Genomic DNA, 18,712 nt, shown 5'->3' with positions numbered 1-18,712 from the left:
TTCCCACACACTTATGTTTGAAATGACTGTTCATTTGTCTTGTAACTATGTCCCCTTGTCTGACATACTGAAAATTGTTTTGATGATCACCCCTCATTCTTCTAAATTCCATAGAATAAAGATCTAATTTGGTGAGTGGCATGTGATCGGGCAACCCTCTCAAACAAGGAGTGAATCTCTTTAGGATTGCTTCCACTGCTAATATAGGGGCCAGAATTGTGCACAGTGCTGCAGGGGTGCCTCCAGTATCCTGTCCGCTTGTAACAATACTTCCCTATTACTAAACTTAAATTCTCCTGCAATGGGGCCAATATGCTATTTTCTTCGTAACTGCTTGACATTTTTAACTGCTCACATTTTTACAGTTTATGCATAAGAATCCAGATCCCTTTGTTCATTTGCAATATTTTGGTGTTTAGATGATAGCCTGGAGGATGATAGACGCCTTTTGCTGAATTCTGTGACCTTATAATTTCCAAAGCATTAAGTTGTATTTGCTAAGCTTTCTTGCACTCTCACAACCTACCTGTATCCTGTTACAGAGTTCAAATATCCTCAGTCCCACCAGTTTTTGTGTTATTGGCAAATGGAAATATCGAACACTCTGGCCCCTCCTCTAAGTTGTTGGTATAAATCATAAATAAATATGGTCAATAACTTATCTTTGTGGCATTCATAGTCTCAAATATATATATTTATTCTGATTTTCTGTCTTCTATGCAATAGCCTATCTTCAATCCATTCAGACACACTTCCCTCTACACCATGTTCTTGTGCAACAGCCTTCTGTGGCACATTGTCAAGTGCTGTCTGAAAAAGCAAATAAACTGCACTTACCCTTCTATGCACTGTGCTAATTATATCCCCAAACAATTTGAGCAAATTTATCAAAGTTGATTTACCTTGATTTATATAAAGCTTCACGAAAAGACTGGCTTATATCTTCCTCGATCCAGCATTGTGTTAGCAACAGTTGTTACATTAACAGGCCTGTACTTTTTATCTTCTCCTTCTGGACAATGCAGTCATGTTTGCCATCCGCTGTTACTTTCCCAGAACTCTGCAGTTGCGTCCTGTGCTGCAAGCGTTCAGGACCTGGCAACCCGGCCGGCTGCCTCTAGTCCCAATGGTTTTTCTCATACCTCGTCCCTCGTGATGGTGATTACTACAAGGTCTTCTATACTTCTAGAAACTAGTCCAGCAGATATCTTTGGGATATTTGCATTGCCCTCTGCCATGCAGAATAATGCAAACTGCTGTTTTCATTTATCTGCCATTTCCTTGCTTTCCCGTCTCACCCTCTGGGAATCTCACATTTACTCTAGCTCCCTCTACTCATATAAACATAAAATCTTTGTTGTAATGTTGCTTGCCAGTTATCTCTCTCTGTCAATTGTCCCTCTCCTATTAACTTTTTAGTTGCTTAGTTGTCACCGGTTTGTCTGCTCGAATCTTTGATTTTCTCTCGAAAACATAATAGAAAGGTTGTTTTATGATTGTGGACAGATGGAGACCATGATATAGATATATTATAACTAAATTAAATTTTGAAAAATTTCACTAATATAATTTTCGCACTCTGCGTGAACAGTGTTCCTGTGATTTATTTATTTGGGTAAAGATCTGTTGGCAATGTTTTCCTTCTTCTCGCATATATTTGTGTCTGATTATTTAAGCTCAGGGCATGTGGTAGCATATATATGGATGAATTTCAAACCATCTTCCTTCATCTGTTAACTTAGTAAAAACAATAACACTTAGAGTAAATCGTTCAACACTTTCTTTAAAGTAGCAGAAATAATCAGATGTGAGTTTGTCAATTTATTTGAAGCAGTTGACCTTGCTGTTAGAAAATATTGCAGTTTGCACCTCAATAGATCCCTTAATTTATAGAGCGTTCATTAACTTTTGTTTGTGAAAGATAGTTGATAGAAAGAATTAACCTACAGCTAGCACTTGCAGAGAATCTTAATTGCAAAAAATAATTTAGAAGTTACCTGATGAAGAAACTAATGGGGGCTTTTTTGATGGAATACAACTATTATCTCCTGCAAGTTTAACATAAGGATTGTTGCAAATGAGGAGAATACATAGGAAAGTAAGCAACTGCAGCAGGAGTAGTCCATTCACCCCCTTGCACTTTTCCGTTTAATAAGATCTTAGCAGATCTTTTGCCTTGCACCTCTTTCACCTTTGGGTCACTTTCCCACGCTCTCCCCATAGCTCCTTAGCATCAAACAATCTTTAATATCCTTCCACAGATGCTGCCTGACCCGCAGAGTTCCTCCATCAGTTTATTTTCCCTATTTCCACACTGTCTGAAATGTAAATTTCACAAGGGTGCAATGGTGGTGAGGAAAACAGTGGAGAGGGGGTGGTGGAAGAGATGTTAATGGAACTGACAGGTTAAATGATATGAATCTTAAACACTCAAAGAATTTGAGAGATGAAGGGAAAGTGGATGTCTGGGGGATGAATAGATATGAGTATACTGATATCTTGACACTGAACCCTCTGGTGATCTCAGGCTCATTGGTCGCAGATCAATGGTGATCACCTGTGTCTTCTCCAGATGCCAACCAGCACCTTTGGCCAAATCACTGCTGTAAATGTCTGATGCCTTTTCCTGCAAGAGAGAGGGAACATAATTCAGTCCTTTCCCCTGTGAATTTAAGCAGATATATTATAGAAACAGAAAAATAGGTGCAGGAGTAGGCCATTCGGCTCTTCGAGCCAGTAACACTATTCAATATGATCATGGCTGATCATCTAAAATCAGTACCCCCATTCCTGCTTTTTCCCCATATCCCTTGATTCCTTTAGCCCTAAGAGCTAAATCTAACTCTCTTTTGAAAACATCCAGTGAATTGGCCTCCACTGCCTTCCGTGGCAGAGAATTCCACAGATTTACAACTCTCTGGGTGAAGAAGTTCTTCCTCATCTCAGTCCTAAATGGCCTACCCCTTATTCTTAAACTTTGACCCCTGGTTCTGGACTCTCCCAAAAGCGGGAAGATTTTTCCTGCATTTAGCCTATCCAATCATTTAAGAATTTTATATGTCTCTATAAGTTGTCCTCTCATCCTTCTAAATTTCAGTGAATACAAGCCCAGTCGACCCATTCTTTCATCATACGTCAGTCCCGCCATCCCGGGAATTAACCTGGTGAACCTGCGCTGCACTCCCTCAATAGCAATAATGTCCTTCCTCAAATTAGGAGCCCAAAATTGCACACAATAATCCAGGTGTGGTCTCACCAGGGTCCTGTACAACTGCACTAGGATCTCCTTGCTCCTAAATTCAAATCCTCTCGCCATTAGCTTTCTTAACTGCCTGCTCTACCTGCATGCTTGCTTTCAGTGACTGATGTACAAGCACACCCAGGTCTCGTTGCACCTCCCATTTTCCTTTTCTGATGCCATTCAGATAATAATCTGCCTTCCTGTTCTTGCCACCAATGTGGATAACCTCATATTTATCCACATTATACTGCATCTGCCATGCATCTGCCCACTCACCCAACCTATTCAAGTCACCCTGCAGCCTCATAGCATCCACATTGCAGCTCACGCTGCCACCCAGCTTTGTGTCAACTGCAAACTTGGAGATGTCACATTTAATTCCTTCAGCAAAATCGTTAATATATATTGTTAATAACTGGGGTCCCAGCACCGAGCCTTGCGGTACCCCACTAGTCACTGCCTACCATTCTGAAAAGGACCTGTTAATTCCTACTCTTTGCTTCCTGTCTGCCAACCAGTTCTCTATCCATGTCAATACCCTACCGCCAATACCATGTGCTCTAATTTTGCACACTAATCTCTTGTGTGTGATCTTGTCAAAAGCTTTTTGAAAGTCCAGATACACCACATCCACTTATCCATTCTACTTGTTACATCCTCAAAAAAGATTCCTCCAGAAGATTAGTCAAGCATGATTTCCCCTTCATAAATCCATGCTGACTTTGACCGATCCTGTCACTGCTTTTCAAATGCACTGCTATAACATCTTTAACAACGTTTGCATGTATTTATGCTGTGTTTCCACGTTGAAATGCTGGTGTGTGAGATGTGTACATGGATGTGGTATATTGCTATGTACTATAGTTGCCAGATGGGTTTCATTGTTCTTGCTGACCTTATAAAGTTGTCATTACATGTTTTCCAGCATTGGTTTAACTCCTTAGCGTATTACTTCTAACGTTAATCTTTCTGGTCACCTCCTCCCAATGCCACAACATTTCTGTCCTTGATGACTTCCTAATGTTCACTTCTTTGACGGTGGTCAGTGTCTTTAAAGCAGGATATCTGCTGATTCTGTGCTGCCATGATTCAGTGTTTCTCAAGCTTTAAACAGAGATTGTATTCAGTAATGTATTTGGTGTTTAGTTCTCATGCAGAAATATATACGGCACCACCACTGATTCCAGTGGTGTGCAGAAGTCCTGAAATTACCTCTACTTAATACTGTATGTGCTTGTGGTAAAATCATCGTATTGGTGCCTCCTAAATGCTTAAGTCCCCATATAAAAATCATACAATAATGACATTAGGGCAAACTAGCATGGGTAGCATTGTGTACTGCCATTCTACTGTATGTTTTTAATTGAAGATTGAGATTTTATGCCCATGAGTTACATTCCTATAATAAACACTCATCATAACCGCATTCATGAATGCTGAAACTCGCATTATATGTGTGGTACATTAACTTTAATGGGACCACTATGTAGAGTCATTATGTGCTATATATGACAATTTATTGCTGAGACAAATCCCCATTATATCTGAAGATCAACGGTTAGAACAATTAAAGAGTTTCTTTCAGTCTCACTGCGACCATTAGTGTTTTGGATGATGCATTCATATTTTGCCTTGTGCAGCATATTTTGCAACATCATTGTTCATACCTGCCCCATTCAGGTGTTCAGTTGCAACGTATATCAAAATAAAAGGTTAAAACTAAAATTAATGCATTCTATAATCATTTATTTATAGACATAATGGCACAAATTGAAATGGGCAGGACAGTGGTGCTGTAGTTGCTGCTGTCGCACAATTCCAACAACCTGAATTCTGTCTTTGTGGAGTTTGCTTGTGACAGAATCCAATTAGCTGACATTGGTTGGTCACCTGAACCTTGTCAGCCTATGTTCTATAAAACCCAGGCACTATAGCCAGAGGGGGAAGGGAGAGATAAGAAGCAAGAGAGAAAGAGGAAGAAAGAAGAGTGTGGGGAAGGGAGCAAAACAGAGCACCTCCCTGCCAGCTGTGTTCCCCGATTGCAGGTGAAAGGAAGACTGAGCCTCTGGGACAAACCCGAGGCCACCAGCGCCACTGTGTGGTCAAGACTGGACAGCCAGGAAAGAAGCCCTAGACAGCTAGCGTCTCTACCTGAGGCTAAGACTGAGCAGTTGGGGCAAGCCTGAGATGCCAGAACCTCTTCCTGTCCATAGACAATGACGGTCTGTGCCCACACACATATGCAAAGACTTGCTGTCAAGATTATCTAGAGGTGGCCAGCGCCGCCTGTTCAAGCATAAAGCTTAGCAGCCAGGAGGAAACCTATACCGTCAGCACCTCCGCTCAAGGCAAGGGTGAACTGCAGGAAGAAGTCTGAGATCACCATGTCTCCTCATTCGAACTATATCATGCGAGTTCACCCTACTGCGAGTGTTGATGTGGTCACTGCCGAAAACCGACGTCATTCCTGACACCACACTTCCAGGTTCTTCAGTTCCTTCAGCATCTCATAGATGTGCTGATGGGTCAGTTGGCTCTGATTAATTTATCCAAGGTGCAAGTGGTTGGCGCTGCGTCTGTGGTTGCAACTCGCCTGCAGTCTGTTTGTCTCTCTTCCTTCTTTGCCTTATCGTTAATGTTAATGTTAACGTTGGGTCCCTGTCACACGGGAGGCCTGGTGCCCCAATGCAACCAGTTTCCCAATGCAATATTCCACCACTCACCCGTTCCCCCCAACTGTGCAGGGATGTATCCCCCAACACTGCCTCCCCCTCCTCTTGCTTTGAGGAGTTAAAAAAATAATGCAATTGCCCCATCCGCCTCCTGTTTAGCTAAAAACTTGCTGGAAGGACTGAGTGTTTTTTTCGATTTCAACTTTTTTGCAAGCTGGGCAGCAAGGATTTTAGTTGCTAAATTTTTCTGATACTTAAATTTCTAAAGTAAAAAATTATGAATAACTTGTAAAATATTGCATCAATCAGAACAAAACTTGACACAGACCACCACAGAACAATGGTGAGTAAGGTGGTGCAAAAATTATAGCGCTATAGTATACCGTTTTGGCGTAGGTCCTTGGTCAAACACAGAAACACGCATAGATAGATAGAAACAAACAAGATGAACGTTTTAGTTGGTGGGCTGGCAGCTCAGCCACTCAGGCATGGTGGGCTGGCAGCTCACTCACTCAGGCTTGATAGGCTGACAGCTCAGGCCTGGTGGGCTGGCAGCTCGGTCACTCAGGGCTGGTGGGCTGGCAGCTCAGTCATTCAGGGCTTATGGGCTGGCAGCTCAGCTCAGTCACTCAGGGCTGGTGGGCTGGTGGGCTGGCAGATCAGTCATTCAGGGCTGGTGGGCTGTCAGTTCACTCATGGCTATTCCTTGAAATTGCATTTCAAGCATAGTGCAGGCCACCAAATTCAATTTCATAGCATTTCAAACAGAGTGCAGGCCACCAAATTCTATTTCATAGCATTTCAAGCAGAGCGCAGGCTACCAAATTGCCAAACTATTGCATTATCATTAACGGCTCAAATCATTTATTGCGAATACATTGCAGACTCACAGTTCAGTTGATTTTCAGCTTAGAATCACAGTTGTGGACTCTCCTTCGTGATTTTCCAGAGTGACTGACGCGTCCAGGCATCCGGGGTTCTATAGTCCTGCCCCCCCCCCCCCCCCCCCGGAAGGGGCGTTACCTTCATCGTGGTGATTGACTGGCGAGAGGACCAATCAGCTGATTGCAAGAATTTTTAAACACTCATAACTTTTTTTATTTTTCATCGATTGGAAAAATCCTCAGGACTGCCTCGACTGGAAAGATGCGAGTAGAATGTGTGAAAATGCGAAGGCTGTGGCCTAGCGTTTGGAAGAAAATAGGAAAATCAAAAGTGGCACACACACACACACACACACACACACACACACACACACACACACACAGCCACAAACAAGCCAAAGAGTTTTAATAATAGTATAGATAGATTCTGTGGGGGGTGGGGAAACTTTTTTTATTTCTGTCTTCAACGGAGATGCGACTTTTTTCCCCGTGTCGTATCTCTGTTTGCACTGCGGCCTAACATCGAGGAGCTGGGTGACCTCTGGTTGGGATCGATCTTAAAGGTCCGGTCGCAAAGCCTGTAGACTCGCGGAGCTGGCTGACCTTCGGAGGTTTTGGTGGCGCTGCGACTCGACTTTTGGAGGCTTCGGCCGTGGGCGCTGTGGTCTGTAACATCGGGAGCTCGCAGGTCTGTGGTTGGCAACCAACTTTTCAGGAGCTCCAGCCTCAGCAGCTCCGTCCACCCTGAATCGCAAGGCTTGAATCGGCCTGTTCGCAGGACCTTTCATTGCCGGGCGTGGGATTTCCATCGCCCGGCGGGGGCTTCAATATCGGGAGCCTCGATCGCCTTGACGCAGCAGTTTGACTGCCTGACCGCAGGAAGCATGGAAGAGATAAGACTTTTTTTACCTTTCAGCACAGTGAGGAGGTGCCTGGAGGAGAGTCACTGTGATGGATGTTTATGTTAAATGTATGTAATTGTGTGTTTTGTTTGCTTTTTAGTGGTATGACTGTATGGTAACAACATTTTGTTCAAATTTTCTTTTTTTAAATAACAAATAAATTCACTTCAATTGATGGAGCATGTCGAGATGTGAATAAACAAGAGGAATAGGTTGACCCAAGGAACTAGAGTCGCTGGTTTAAAAAAAAAAAGACAAAGTGTTGGAGTAACTCATCATATCACACAGCATCTTTGGAGAACATGGATAGATGATGGGAGCCTTCTTCAGACAGATTGTAGTAAGGGGAACGAAAGCTGGAATAAAGGTGAGGGCGGGACAAAGCCAAACAAGTGATAGGTGAAAGATAGACACAAAATACTGGAGTAACTTAGTGGGTGAGGCAGCATCTCTGGAGAGAAGGAATGGGTGATGTTTCGGGTCGAGACTCTTCTTCAGACTGATGTCAGGGGAGGGGACAGAGGTGTTGATTGACAGAAGGGTGGACAAAAGCCAGACATAAAAAAGAGACAAACGTCTGTGGGGTGTGAAATGAAGAGGTGTGAAATGTGAGAGCAGAGAAAGTGATATGTGGAAGGAAAAAGGTGTGTCGGGCAGTAACTGTGAGGAAGCGAACAAACAGTTTTGATGGGCATTCTTTGCTGGTGGGAGGGGTCATTACCACATCACTGTGTTGAGGCCGAGTGCTTTATTTTGCATTTTCTATTTTTGTTTCAAATTTTTAACAGTAGCACTTTTTTGCTTATCAATAACTATATATCACTAATAACAGTCTGAAGAAGGGTCTTGACGCTAAACGACATTTCTTCAGAGATGCTGCCTGACCTGCTGAGGTACACCAACATTTTAGAAACTTAGAAACATAGAAAATAGGTGAAGGAAGAGGCCATTTGGCCCTTCAGTATCCACTTCCTGCTTTCACCCCATATCCCTTGATTCCGTTAGCCCTAAGAGGAACATCTAACTCTCTTTTGAAAACGTCGAGTGAATTGACCTCCATTGCCTTTTGTGGCAAAGATTTCTACAGATTCACAATTCTATGGGTGGAAAAGATTTTTTTCATTTCACTTCTAAATGGCTTACCCCTTATTCTTAAACTATGACCACTGGTTCTGGGCTCCCCCAACATCGGGAACATTTTTCCGTCCAATCTCTTAAGAATTTTTTATGTTTTTATAAGATATCTGCTCATCCCTCTAAATTCCAAAGAACATAAGCCCAGTCGATCTATTCTTTCATTATATGTCAGTCCCACCATCTCGGGAATTAACCTGGTGAACAAAATCCTTCAATTTTGTGTCTACAGTGCCCTCCATAATGTTTGGGACAATGACCCATCATTTATTTATTTGCCTCTGGACCACTATTTGAGATTTGTAATAGAACAAATCACATGTGGTTAAAGTGCACGTTGTCAGATTTTATTAAAGGGTATTTTTATACATTTTGGTTTCACTATGTAGAAATTACAGCTGTGTTTATACAAAGTCCCCCCCCATTTCAGGGCACCATAATGTTTGGGACACATGCCTTCACATGTGTTTGTAAATACTCAGGTTGTTTTTAATTGCCTCCTTCATGCATGTATAAGTGATTTCTCAGCACCTCGTCTTTCCTCCCGTCTTTCCAGCACCTTTGGAAACTTTTATTGCTGTTTATCAACATGAGGACCAAAGTTGTGCCAATGAAAGTCAAAGAAGCCATTATGCGACTGAGAAACAAGAATAAAACTGTTAGAGACATGAGCCAAACCTTAGGCTTACCAAAATCAACTGTTTGGAACATCATTAAGAAGAAAGGGAGCACTGGTGAGCTCACCAATAGCAAAGGGACTGGCAGGCCAAGAAATACCTCTACAGCTGATAACAGAAGAATTCTCTATATAATAAAGAAAAATCCCCAACACCTGTCTGACAGATCAGAAACACTTCAGGTGTAGTTTGTCAATGTCCACTGTCTGCAGAAGACTTCATGAACAGAAATACAAAGACTACACTGCAAGATGCAAACTACTGGTTAGCTGCAAAAATAGGGTGGCCATGTTACAGTTTGCCAAGAAGTACTTAAAAGAGCAACCACAGTTCTGGAAAAAGGTCTTGTGGACATATGAGATGAAGATTAACATATCAGAGTGATGGCAAGAGCAAAGTATGGAGGAGAGAAGTAACTGCCCAAGATCCAAAGCATACCACCTCATCTGTGAAACACGGTGGTGGGGTTGTTATGGCCTGGGCATGTATGGCGGCTGAAGGTACTGGCTCATTTATCGTCATTGATGATACAACTGCTGATGGTAGTGGCATAATGAATTCTGAAGTGTATAGACACATCCTATCTGCTCAAGTTCAAACAAATGCCTCAAAAGTCATTGGCCGGCAGTTCATTCTACAGCAGGGCAATGATCTCAAACATACTGCTAAAGCAACAAAGTTTTTCAAAGCTAAAAAATGGTTAATTCTTGAGTGGCCAAGTCAATCACCCGATCTGAACCCAATTGAGCATGCATTTTATATGCTGAAGAGAAAACTCCCTTCACTAGCCCCCAAAACCAGCATAAGCTAAAGATGGCTGCAATACAGGCCTGGCAGAGCATCACCAGAGAAGACACCCAGCAACTGGTGATGTCCATGAATCGCAGTGGCAAATGATATGCAACAAAATACTAAACATGACTACATTCATTTACATGACATTGCTGTGTCCGAAATACTATGGTTCCCTGAAATGGGGGAACTACATGGTGAAACAAAATGTAAACACTGCTGTAATTTCTACATGGTGAAACCAAAATGTATAAAAATGGCAGTTATTAAAATCTGACAATGTGCATTTTAACCACATGTGATTTTTTTTTTCTATTACAAATCTCAAATTGTGGAGTACAGAGGCAAGTAAATAAATGATGGGTCTTTGTCCCAAACATTATGGATGGCACTATAATGCAATTCAGTTTTCCTTCTCTACATGTGCTGGTCGATCTGTCGGGCTTTCCCAGCATTTCCTTTACATCGGATTGTCAGCATTTGCCGTCTTCTGTATCTCACAAGTTTTTTTTTGTTGTTGCTTTACTTTTCTGTCTCTACTTACACCTCCAATCATTGACTGCTATCAACAAGCAGCCTACATCCCATCTGAATTCCTCGTATTTGTGTCAACCATTTTCTTTTAGCCTCAGTCCTATCACAGATGCTTCCTTTGTCCTCCTGTCTCCCTCCCTTCACTAACGTTTAATTTGCAAGTTCTCTTTTTTTAGTTCTGATGAACGGTTATTGATGTTAAACGATAATTATTTTTTTGCAGGTGCTGCCTAACTATAGAGTATTTCCAGAATTTTAAATAAATCAAACATTGTACCATTTGCTCTTAATGGGATGTCTGTGTGCAGCTATAAATTGTACTAGTAGTGTACAAAATGAAGATTTTTCATAATGATTTACCAAAGCTGTTGAACAGTATGCCTTTCCCCACACTACTGAAAACGTATGTACCACATGGAAGATTTGCAATGAGATAATTTCAATTAAATTCAAATTTTACCATTGGAAGTCAGTCTGTCTGTTTTTCAGCTATTGAAGAAATGATACACACGCTGTTGGAAAACTAATTTGTAGAAGTTGAGAGAGAGATTTGCATCTTCAAATAATTAATGCATATAATTTTTATCCTATTAAAATGCTATTTTGCTAACCATTAGCAGGCCTCACTTAAGACAGTGATTCTGCTTTGTAACAAAGCACATCAGGAAGTGATTTTTTGATAATTATTTGATACCTCATTACTTTACTTATTGTGAAAGACACCCATGAGTAATCATTGTGGTTGACATGCCTGATTCCAGGAAAATACTGCACAACTTAACTCATTAATGTTCTACTTAATAGTTGTGGGCTGCATGAAATGATTTAACAGCTGCAGCATATAAAACATAAGTTGATTTAAAGTCATCATTTTCATGTTTAATGTATTTTATTGTTTTGCTCTTCTCTAGTGATATACGACGGATGCCCCAAATCGCTCAAGGCTGGTGTTTGGTGGCCACGAACTAAATTTGGACTTCAAGCAGGCGTGATGTGTCCAAAAGGGTCCCTTGGTGAGTGCCTATTCTGTTAAATTATCGTGGGGCATTCCACCATGTTTGCAGGTTAGACCTACATAGATACACAGATACATAGAGTGCAGGAGTAGGCCATTCGGCCCTTCGAGCCAGCACCACCATTCAATGTGATCATGGCTGAACATCCACAATCCGTATCGCGTTCCTGACTTATCCCCATACCCCTTATTTCCACTAGCCCTAAGAACTTTATCTAACTCCCTTTTGAATTCATCCAGTGAATCGACCTCCACTGCCTTCTGAGGCAGAGAGTTCCACAAATTCACAACTCTGTGTAAATCTTTTTCCTCATCTCAGTTCTAAATGGCCTACCCCTTATTCTTAAACTGTGGCCCCTAGTGCTGGACTCCCCCAACATCGGGAACATGTTTCCTGCATCTAGCACAACCTGTGGTCGTCCCACCACAAAATATAGGAAAAACATGTTCTGAATAACTAAACAATGTACATTATATCTTTATGGAGTTCAATTAGCCCATTATCACCCTCACCTTCTCAGTGACCGCAATGGTAACATTTGAATTTAAGACATGGAGTTACAAAAGATAAAAGGTAGTGGGATATAAACAATGCCTCATACAACTGCAATAGTATTTGACTGAAGGGCGGCACAGTGGTAGAGTTGCTGCCTTAGTGCCAGAGGCCCGGGTTCGATCCTGACTATGGGTGCTGTCTGTACTGAGTTTGTACGTTCTTCCTGTGACTTTGTGGGGTTTTTTCCGGGATCTCTAGTTTCCTCCCATATTCCAAAGATGTACAGGTTTGTGGGTTAATTGGCTTGGTATAATTATAAATTGTCCCCAGTGTGTGGGCGATAGATGTTAGTGTGCGGGGATCATTGATTGGCGCCTATTTGGTGGGCCAAAGAGCCTTTTTCCTGACAGTAGTTGGTGGTTATAAAACCAAAACGGTTGGTATCAGTGAATGGTGTCATATAAATCTATCCCAAGTTCAGGTAACCACACAAGCATTGTTCATGCACTTCTTTTAAAAAGTACTTGGTGGCATGAATTTGTCTGATCGTTGCACAATATGGGTGAGAATCAATAAGTCAATTGCTCATTTTTCACTCCACTCATGTTCATCCAGTTAAAATAAAGGTTTAAGTAAATCAATGCAAAATTGTTCTTGGTTCACACTCACTTATTTTACAATACAGACCTCGACATCTTTAAACACCTGCTGAATCCTACTAAAGATTGGGATATTATATAAATCATAATCATACTTTATTAGCCAAGTATATTTTGCAACATACGAGGAATTTGATTTCCCATACCAACAAAAAGCAACAAAACACACAAAATACATTTTAACATAAACATCCACCATAGTGACTCCTCCACATTCCCCACTGTGATGGAAGGCGAAAAAAAAAGTTCAATCTCTTCAGATGGAAGGCGAAAAAAAAAGTTCAATCTCTTCCCTTATTTGCTCTCCCGCGGTCGGGGCACTCGAACCTTCTGTTGACGGAACGATCTTGGCTCCTGTAGCCGGCTGTTGGGTCCTCCGTGTCGTAGCGATCAAGTTCCTGCATCGGGGGGACCTCAGCTCCCCCGTCCAGGGCGATCAGTCCCCAGGTCGGGGCTAGTCGAACCTCCTGCGACTTTGGAGCTTCCCAACATTAGTCTGTACCCGAGACTGCGCGTTTCTCGATGTTGAAATCCACAGGCCGCGGTTGGAGCGGCGATCCCAGGCAACGGATCACAAGCTCCGATGGTAAGTCCATGGCCCGGTGTTGGGGCTCAGTCAGTTTCGAGTAAGGCATCCAGCTCCATGATGTTAGCCGCAGAGCGACCGGAGATACGATCCAGAAAATAATCGCATCTCCGGCAAGGTAAGACATTTGAAAAAAAGTTTCCCCCGACCCCCTCCGCACCTCCCACATAAAACAAACCAGAGAACATTAACACATACTTTTTAATTTTAAAACACACTACAAATAACAAAGAACACGAAAAGACAGACAGATCATTGGTGAGGATGCAATAGCGAATATCAGCTAATTTTGAGAGCCTATCACTAGTCACCCAAAAAATAATGGATGTAGGTTTACATGTCTAGAGATCATGCTTTACATTAATGAAGTGTGAGAAATGTTTGATTCAATTCAGACATTAAAATCAAAATCTGAGAAAGTGGAATGGTGCATAACATTAGGAAGCAAAGCACTGGTGCTTATCAATGGCTTTAGACCATGAAACACAAGCAGCATTATTTTGTTTTTATTGGTATGTCTTGCTGCCTTGTCCAAGGTGGATTTGTACGACTGGAGAATTTGACAAATCGGTTAAACTTTGGAAATGCATAAGAATTGACATTGACAAGTTATGGTTCTGATGTGAAATCTCCAAAGCCTATGGATACAGATAGACACATTCTTTAAAATTAACGGTTCACATGAAATTAATACTTTATATAAGCAAATCGCAGCCTCCTAATTCATCACATTTGCTTTTGCACTATTTTAAACTTAGTTTGCCAAGACCTTTACCATGGTTGACTCATTTTGTTTAACATGCAAACATAGTCACATGTGTACTTTTTTGCTGTCTGTCTCTTAACAATTCTGCCACTCACTGTAACTTTTTCCACTTTGTCTATATTTTTCCACTATGATACTTCTCTTTGAATTGTCTTGACACCAGGCCTTCTCACAGTCCGTGATGCCTATGAGTTATTTTGGGTTAACGTAAATGGTTTTGCTTAAAACAGGACAGCTTCAACTTCTAGCATTTCTCTGAATTTTTCAGTACTTTTTCTCATCCTGTGAACAAAATCATTCCAAATGTTACCTTTTGTTTGGTAGAAATATTTGAAGTCTTGCCTGTGGCATCTCTTCAGTCTCTCTTTGCAGTCTGTTGGGATGCATAGTTTTCCATTCTTTTTTTTCTTTTTGTGGTCTTGACTGGTATTTTTCCCTCTTTTCCTTGCTTTGCAGAGATGCGAGCTGATGGTAAGTTACTCTGCTCACTGCTGGATTGTGTGTCGCTTTGCTTGGCTTGGTATCCTTCTTGTCGAGTCCACACACAAGATTAGAAGTTGTTCAGCCAGAACTGAACACACTTCTCGGCATCTGCAGCATGCAATGGTGCTTGGCTTGGTGTAGAAGTTTGTTGAAAAACCTGGCTTTCTCGAGTGTTAATCTTACTATCCTCTTCAGGTACTGCAATTCGACACTGTGGGGAAGAACAAGGCTGGTTGGAGCCAGATCTATTTAACTGTACATCTCCGCCCTTCACACAACTAGCAGAGAATGTAAGTATTCCTTCAACATTCCTAAAAAGTATTCCTGTATTTCAGACTCGATTCCATCCTTCTTGCAAGACAATAGCTGAAAAATATTTTTAATCAAATCTCCAATTACGGTATTGCAATTCAGTTTTTTTCAACGTGAGCATTGTAAGAATGACTTGGATAATAAAGAGAACAGGGCAACTTCAGAATGTGGCAGGAATGTCTTAACTTCCTCTAATTCTTCACCATCCTCTACACCTTCTGAATTTTCTTCTCAAAGACGATTGTTCAATAAACAATCTCATACATGAAGTGTGGTGCTTTGGGTAGGGTGTTTTGTAAATCAGTGTTCACCATTGACTTCTGTTGATGAATAACAGGTCATTTTGCTTCCCATTGAAAGTTTAATTTTAAAGTATTTTTTTAACCAATACTTTTTACATATTTAAATCAAGATATGATATCACTACATAAACAAGTCGGCTGAGAAATGTATATTAAACCTTCTTGGAACATGGAATGATAGACCATAGTAAATTTTCAGAGTATGTTAAATAGATACATGGAAGTGGAGGAAGATACAACCTATGGAAAGCAGTGTGACAAGCTTTGATTTGTGTATCAAGCCAGCATGGCTGATTGGAAACACAAAGAACCCCAAATCAAGAGTCAAGAGTCAATTTAATTGTCATTTGGACCCCTAGAGGTCCAAACGAAATGCCGTTTCTGCAGCCATACATTACACACAAATAGACCCCAGACACAACATAATTACATTTTACATAAACATCCATCACATAGCTGTGATGGAAGGCCAAAAAAAACTTATCTCTCCACTGCACTCTCCCCCCCCCCGATGTCAGAGTCAAAGTCAAAGCCCCCGGCTGGCGATGGCGATTGTCCCGCGGCCATTAAAGCCACGCTGGGTGGTGCGAAGTCGCACACCGGGTCTTGGTGTTGGAGCCCCCGGCGTGCGCTCGCAAAGTCCCGCGGCCATTCCAGCCGCGCGGGGCGGTGATGTTAGGCCCCGCTCCAGGAGCTCTTCAACCCCGCAACACGGGCGGGAGAATTCGCCGTTGCAGGAGCCCCGAAAAGCGGTCTCCCTCCGGGAGCCGCGGGCTCCCGGCGCCGCCGTTCCACCCAGACCCAATGCCGTTTGTAGGTTTAATTGAGTAAATAGTAAATTGTCCTCCGACTCTCCGGGGTAGCAGCAGCAGCAGCAGCAGCAGCAGCGCTCCTCCTGCAGTGCTCCAACCGCTCCGGACTCGGCCAGCTCCGCGACGGCGACGGATGAGTAGCACCAGAGTCCCCGGCTTCTTCCTGTTGGAGGCCGCTCCTCGTTGCGGCCTCAACGACAACGGAAACCCGACGAGAAAAGGTCGGGTCTCCAGTGCAGGGAGAGATTTTAAAAAGTTCCCCCCCCCCCCCCCACCCCACCCCCGCCCCCCCCCACACACACACCCCAACAAAAAATAACAAAAACTACATTAAAACACAGACAAAAAATAATAAAAACGCGGACAGACTGCAGAGGCCGCTGCTGGCCAGAGCCGCGCCGCCTACCGGAAATATGAGTAAAACTCAAAGTTCTGGAGTGACTGAGCAGGTCTGCTGGCATCTGTGGAGGGAATAAATGGGAGGTGCATAGGATCAGAACCCTTCGTCTGAAGAAGTGAAGTGTCATTTGTCCATTCCCTCTACAGATGGTGTCTGACCCACTGAGATACTCCTTCACTTTTATATTTTACACTGCATGCTTGATTGACTTGGAAAAAAACCCCATCTTTCATGCTGTAAACTTCCACAATTTAATCTTTGTATATGATGCCTTTAATAACAGTTACATAATTTGTGCAGGATACACAAGCAATGAAACAAATGAAAGGATCCTCTAATCCAGCCTGAGTGACATAAATGTGATGCATCTTGTGATTCTTTTGAACGCCATCTCCACAAAAACCATGTCTCCTTCCAGAGGAGATATAGAAACACACAACAGAAGATGCTGGGATTACTCAGCAGATCAAGCAGTAGCTATAGAGAGACAATCATAACCAATGTTTCAGTTGAATGAACTGTGAACAGAACATTTCATGACCCTTCAATAAAAACGGCTAGTATGGGGAAGAAATCTGAGAAAACAAATCCTTACCCTCATCCTCAACACAGATTATAATGGGAGCGGCACAGTGGTGTAGCGGTCGAGTTGCTACCTTACAGCGACAGAGACCCGGGTTCGATCCTGACAATGGATGCTGTCTTTACGGAGTTTACTACATTCTCCGTGACCACGTGGGTTTTCTCTGGATGCTCTGATTTCCTCCCACACTCCAATGACGTTTGTAGGTTTAATTGGTTTATGTAAATAATAAATTGTCCCTGGTGTGTAGGATAGTGCTAGTGTATGGGGTGATTGCTGTTTGGCATGGACTCACTGTTTCCGCACTGTATCTAAAGTTAAAGTCTAAGTCTTATCTTTAATTCTCTGTAGTGTCTCCACCGGCTAGTATAGGTCCAGTTTTTGCTTGATTTATTGCTGATATTTCTGATGAAGGATAATTGCTTTTATATGTGTTTGGTTTCCCTCCCCGACAAGATGAATGGTATGTTGATGAATAACACGCATGTTCTCTCACTAAGACATGTAAATACCTATCAATGAGGGAAGATGAGGGCCAGCAGTAGATTTTGCATTTGATTCTCAACTCTAGTAAACTAAGAGTTAATTTTGTTTAATTTATTTGATTCAATGACACTGACGTTTGTCTTTGTTTCCTTCTATATGTTGAAAGCTTGCAAGTCTGGAAAGGAATGAAACTGAACTAGACACTATAGGGGCAAAGAAACTGGCTCGACATATACGGACAGTCACAGAAGATATAGACCACTATTTTGGAAATGATATCTACATTACATACCGGCTTCTCTTGAAGATGTTGGGATTTGAATGCAGACAAAGTGGATTTAATCTTACAGCCACACAGGATGTACACTTCACAGAGGTAAACATTGTAAGGAATTAGCCACATACATTATGAAGTACAAAACATCAATTTGCTTATAAGTCATTGCCAACTCAGGTACAGCAAATACCAGGTAAAGGGCAACAATTTATTCCCATCTGGTGTAAATGGTAATGTCTGTCTGGCTTTCTTTCAACTCTTGTTTATGTACACAGCTCATAAGATGAACAGTTTAACACCATCTGGCGTTGTACAACTCTGACAGCAGAAGGCTGCTCTCAATAATAATCTGTTCATTGAAGTCAAATTGAAAATGTAAGGTAGAAGAATGATGAAGAGAAGGTTTGTGGACAAGAGCCAGTATTAGCAGTCAGGTTCAGAAATGATATTGCAGAAGAAGACAGGGCAGCCTGTTAAATCTCGTTGACTTAAAATGTTGAGAGTAATTGGTGAGAAAATATATTCTAACCAAAATGAAAATGACCATATTAATGTAATTCATTAGCATGGCTTGAAATCCGTGCCAAATTCATTTATATTTCTCCTGCACCACCTGGTAAATAATGTACAGATGTAGCATGGAGAGACGCTGTCTGTATCTTTTTCTGTCAGTGCCCATGTGTCACTCTTATCAGTGGA

At 41.9% G+C, this 18,712-nt stretch overlaps 1 protein-coding gene across 1 annotated transcript in view; it reads left to right on the top strand.

The window, feature by feature from the left end:
- Window positions 1–18,712, top strand: part of celsr3 (cadherin, EGF LAG seven-pass G-type receptor 3) — a 197,697-nt gene that overhangs the window by 121,020 nt on the left and 57,965 nt on the right. The window contains exons 16-19 of the mRNA XM_055648072.1: window positions 11,748–11,849; window positions 14,815–14,829; window positions 15,037–15,131; window positions 17,903–18,112. Of these exons, the coding sequence (XP_055504047.1) occupies window positions 11,748–11,849; window positions 14,815–14,829; window positions 15,037–15,131; window positions 17,903–18,112 (422 nt within the window). The remainder of the gene's footprint in view (window positions 1–11,747; window positions 11,850–14,814; window positions 14,830–15,036; window positions 15,132–17,902; window positions 18,113–18,712) is intronic.

The sequence above is a fragment of the Leucoraja erinacea genome, chromosome 16, assembly GCF_028641065.1.
Source record: "Leucoraja erinacea ecotype New England chromosome 16, Leri_hhj_1, whole genome shotgun sequence".
Taxonomy (NCBI): Eukaryota; Metazoa; Chordata; class Chondrichthyes; order Rajiformes; family Rajidae; genus Leucoraja; species Leucoraja erinaceus.
Note: the sequence above shows the minus strand (reverse complement) of the source record. Positions and strands in the feature narration are given on the sequence as shown.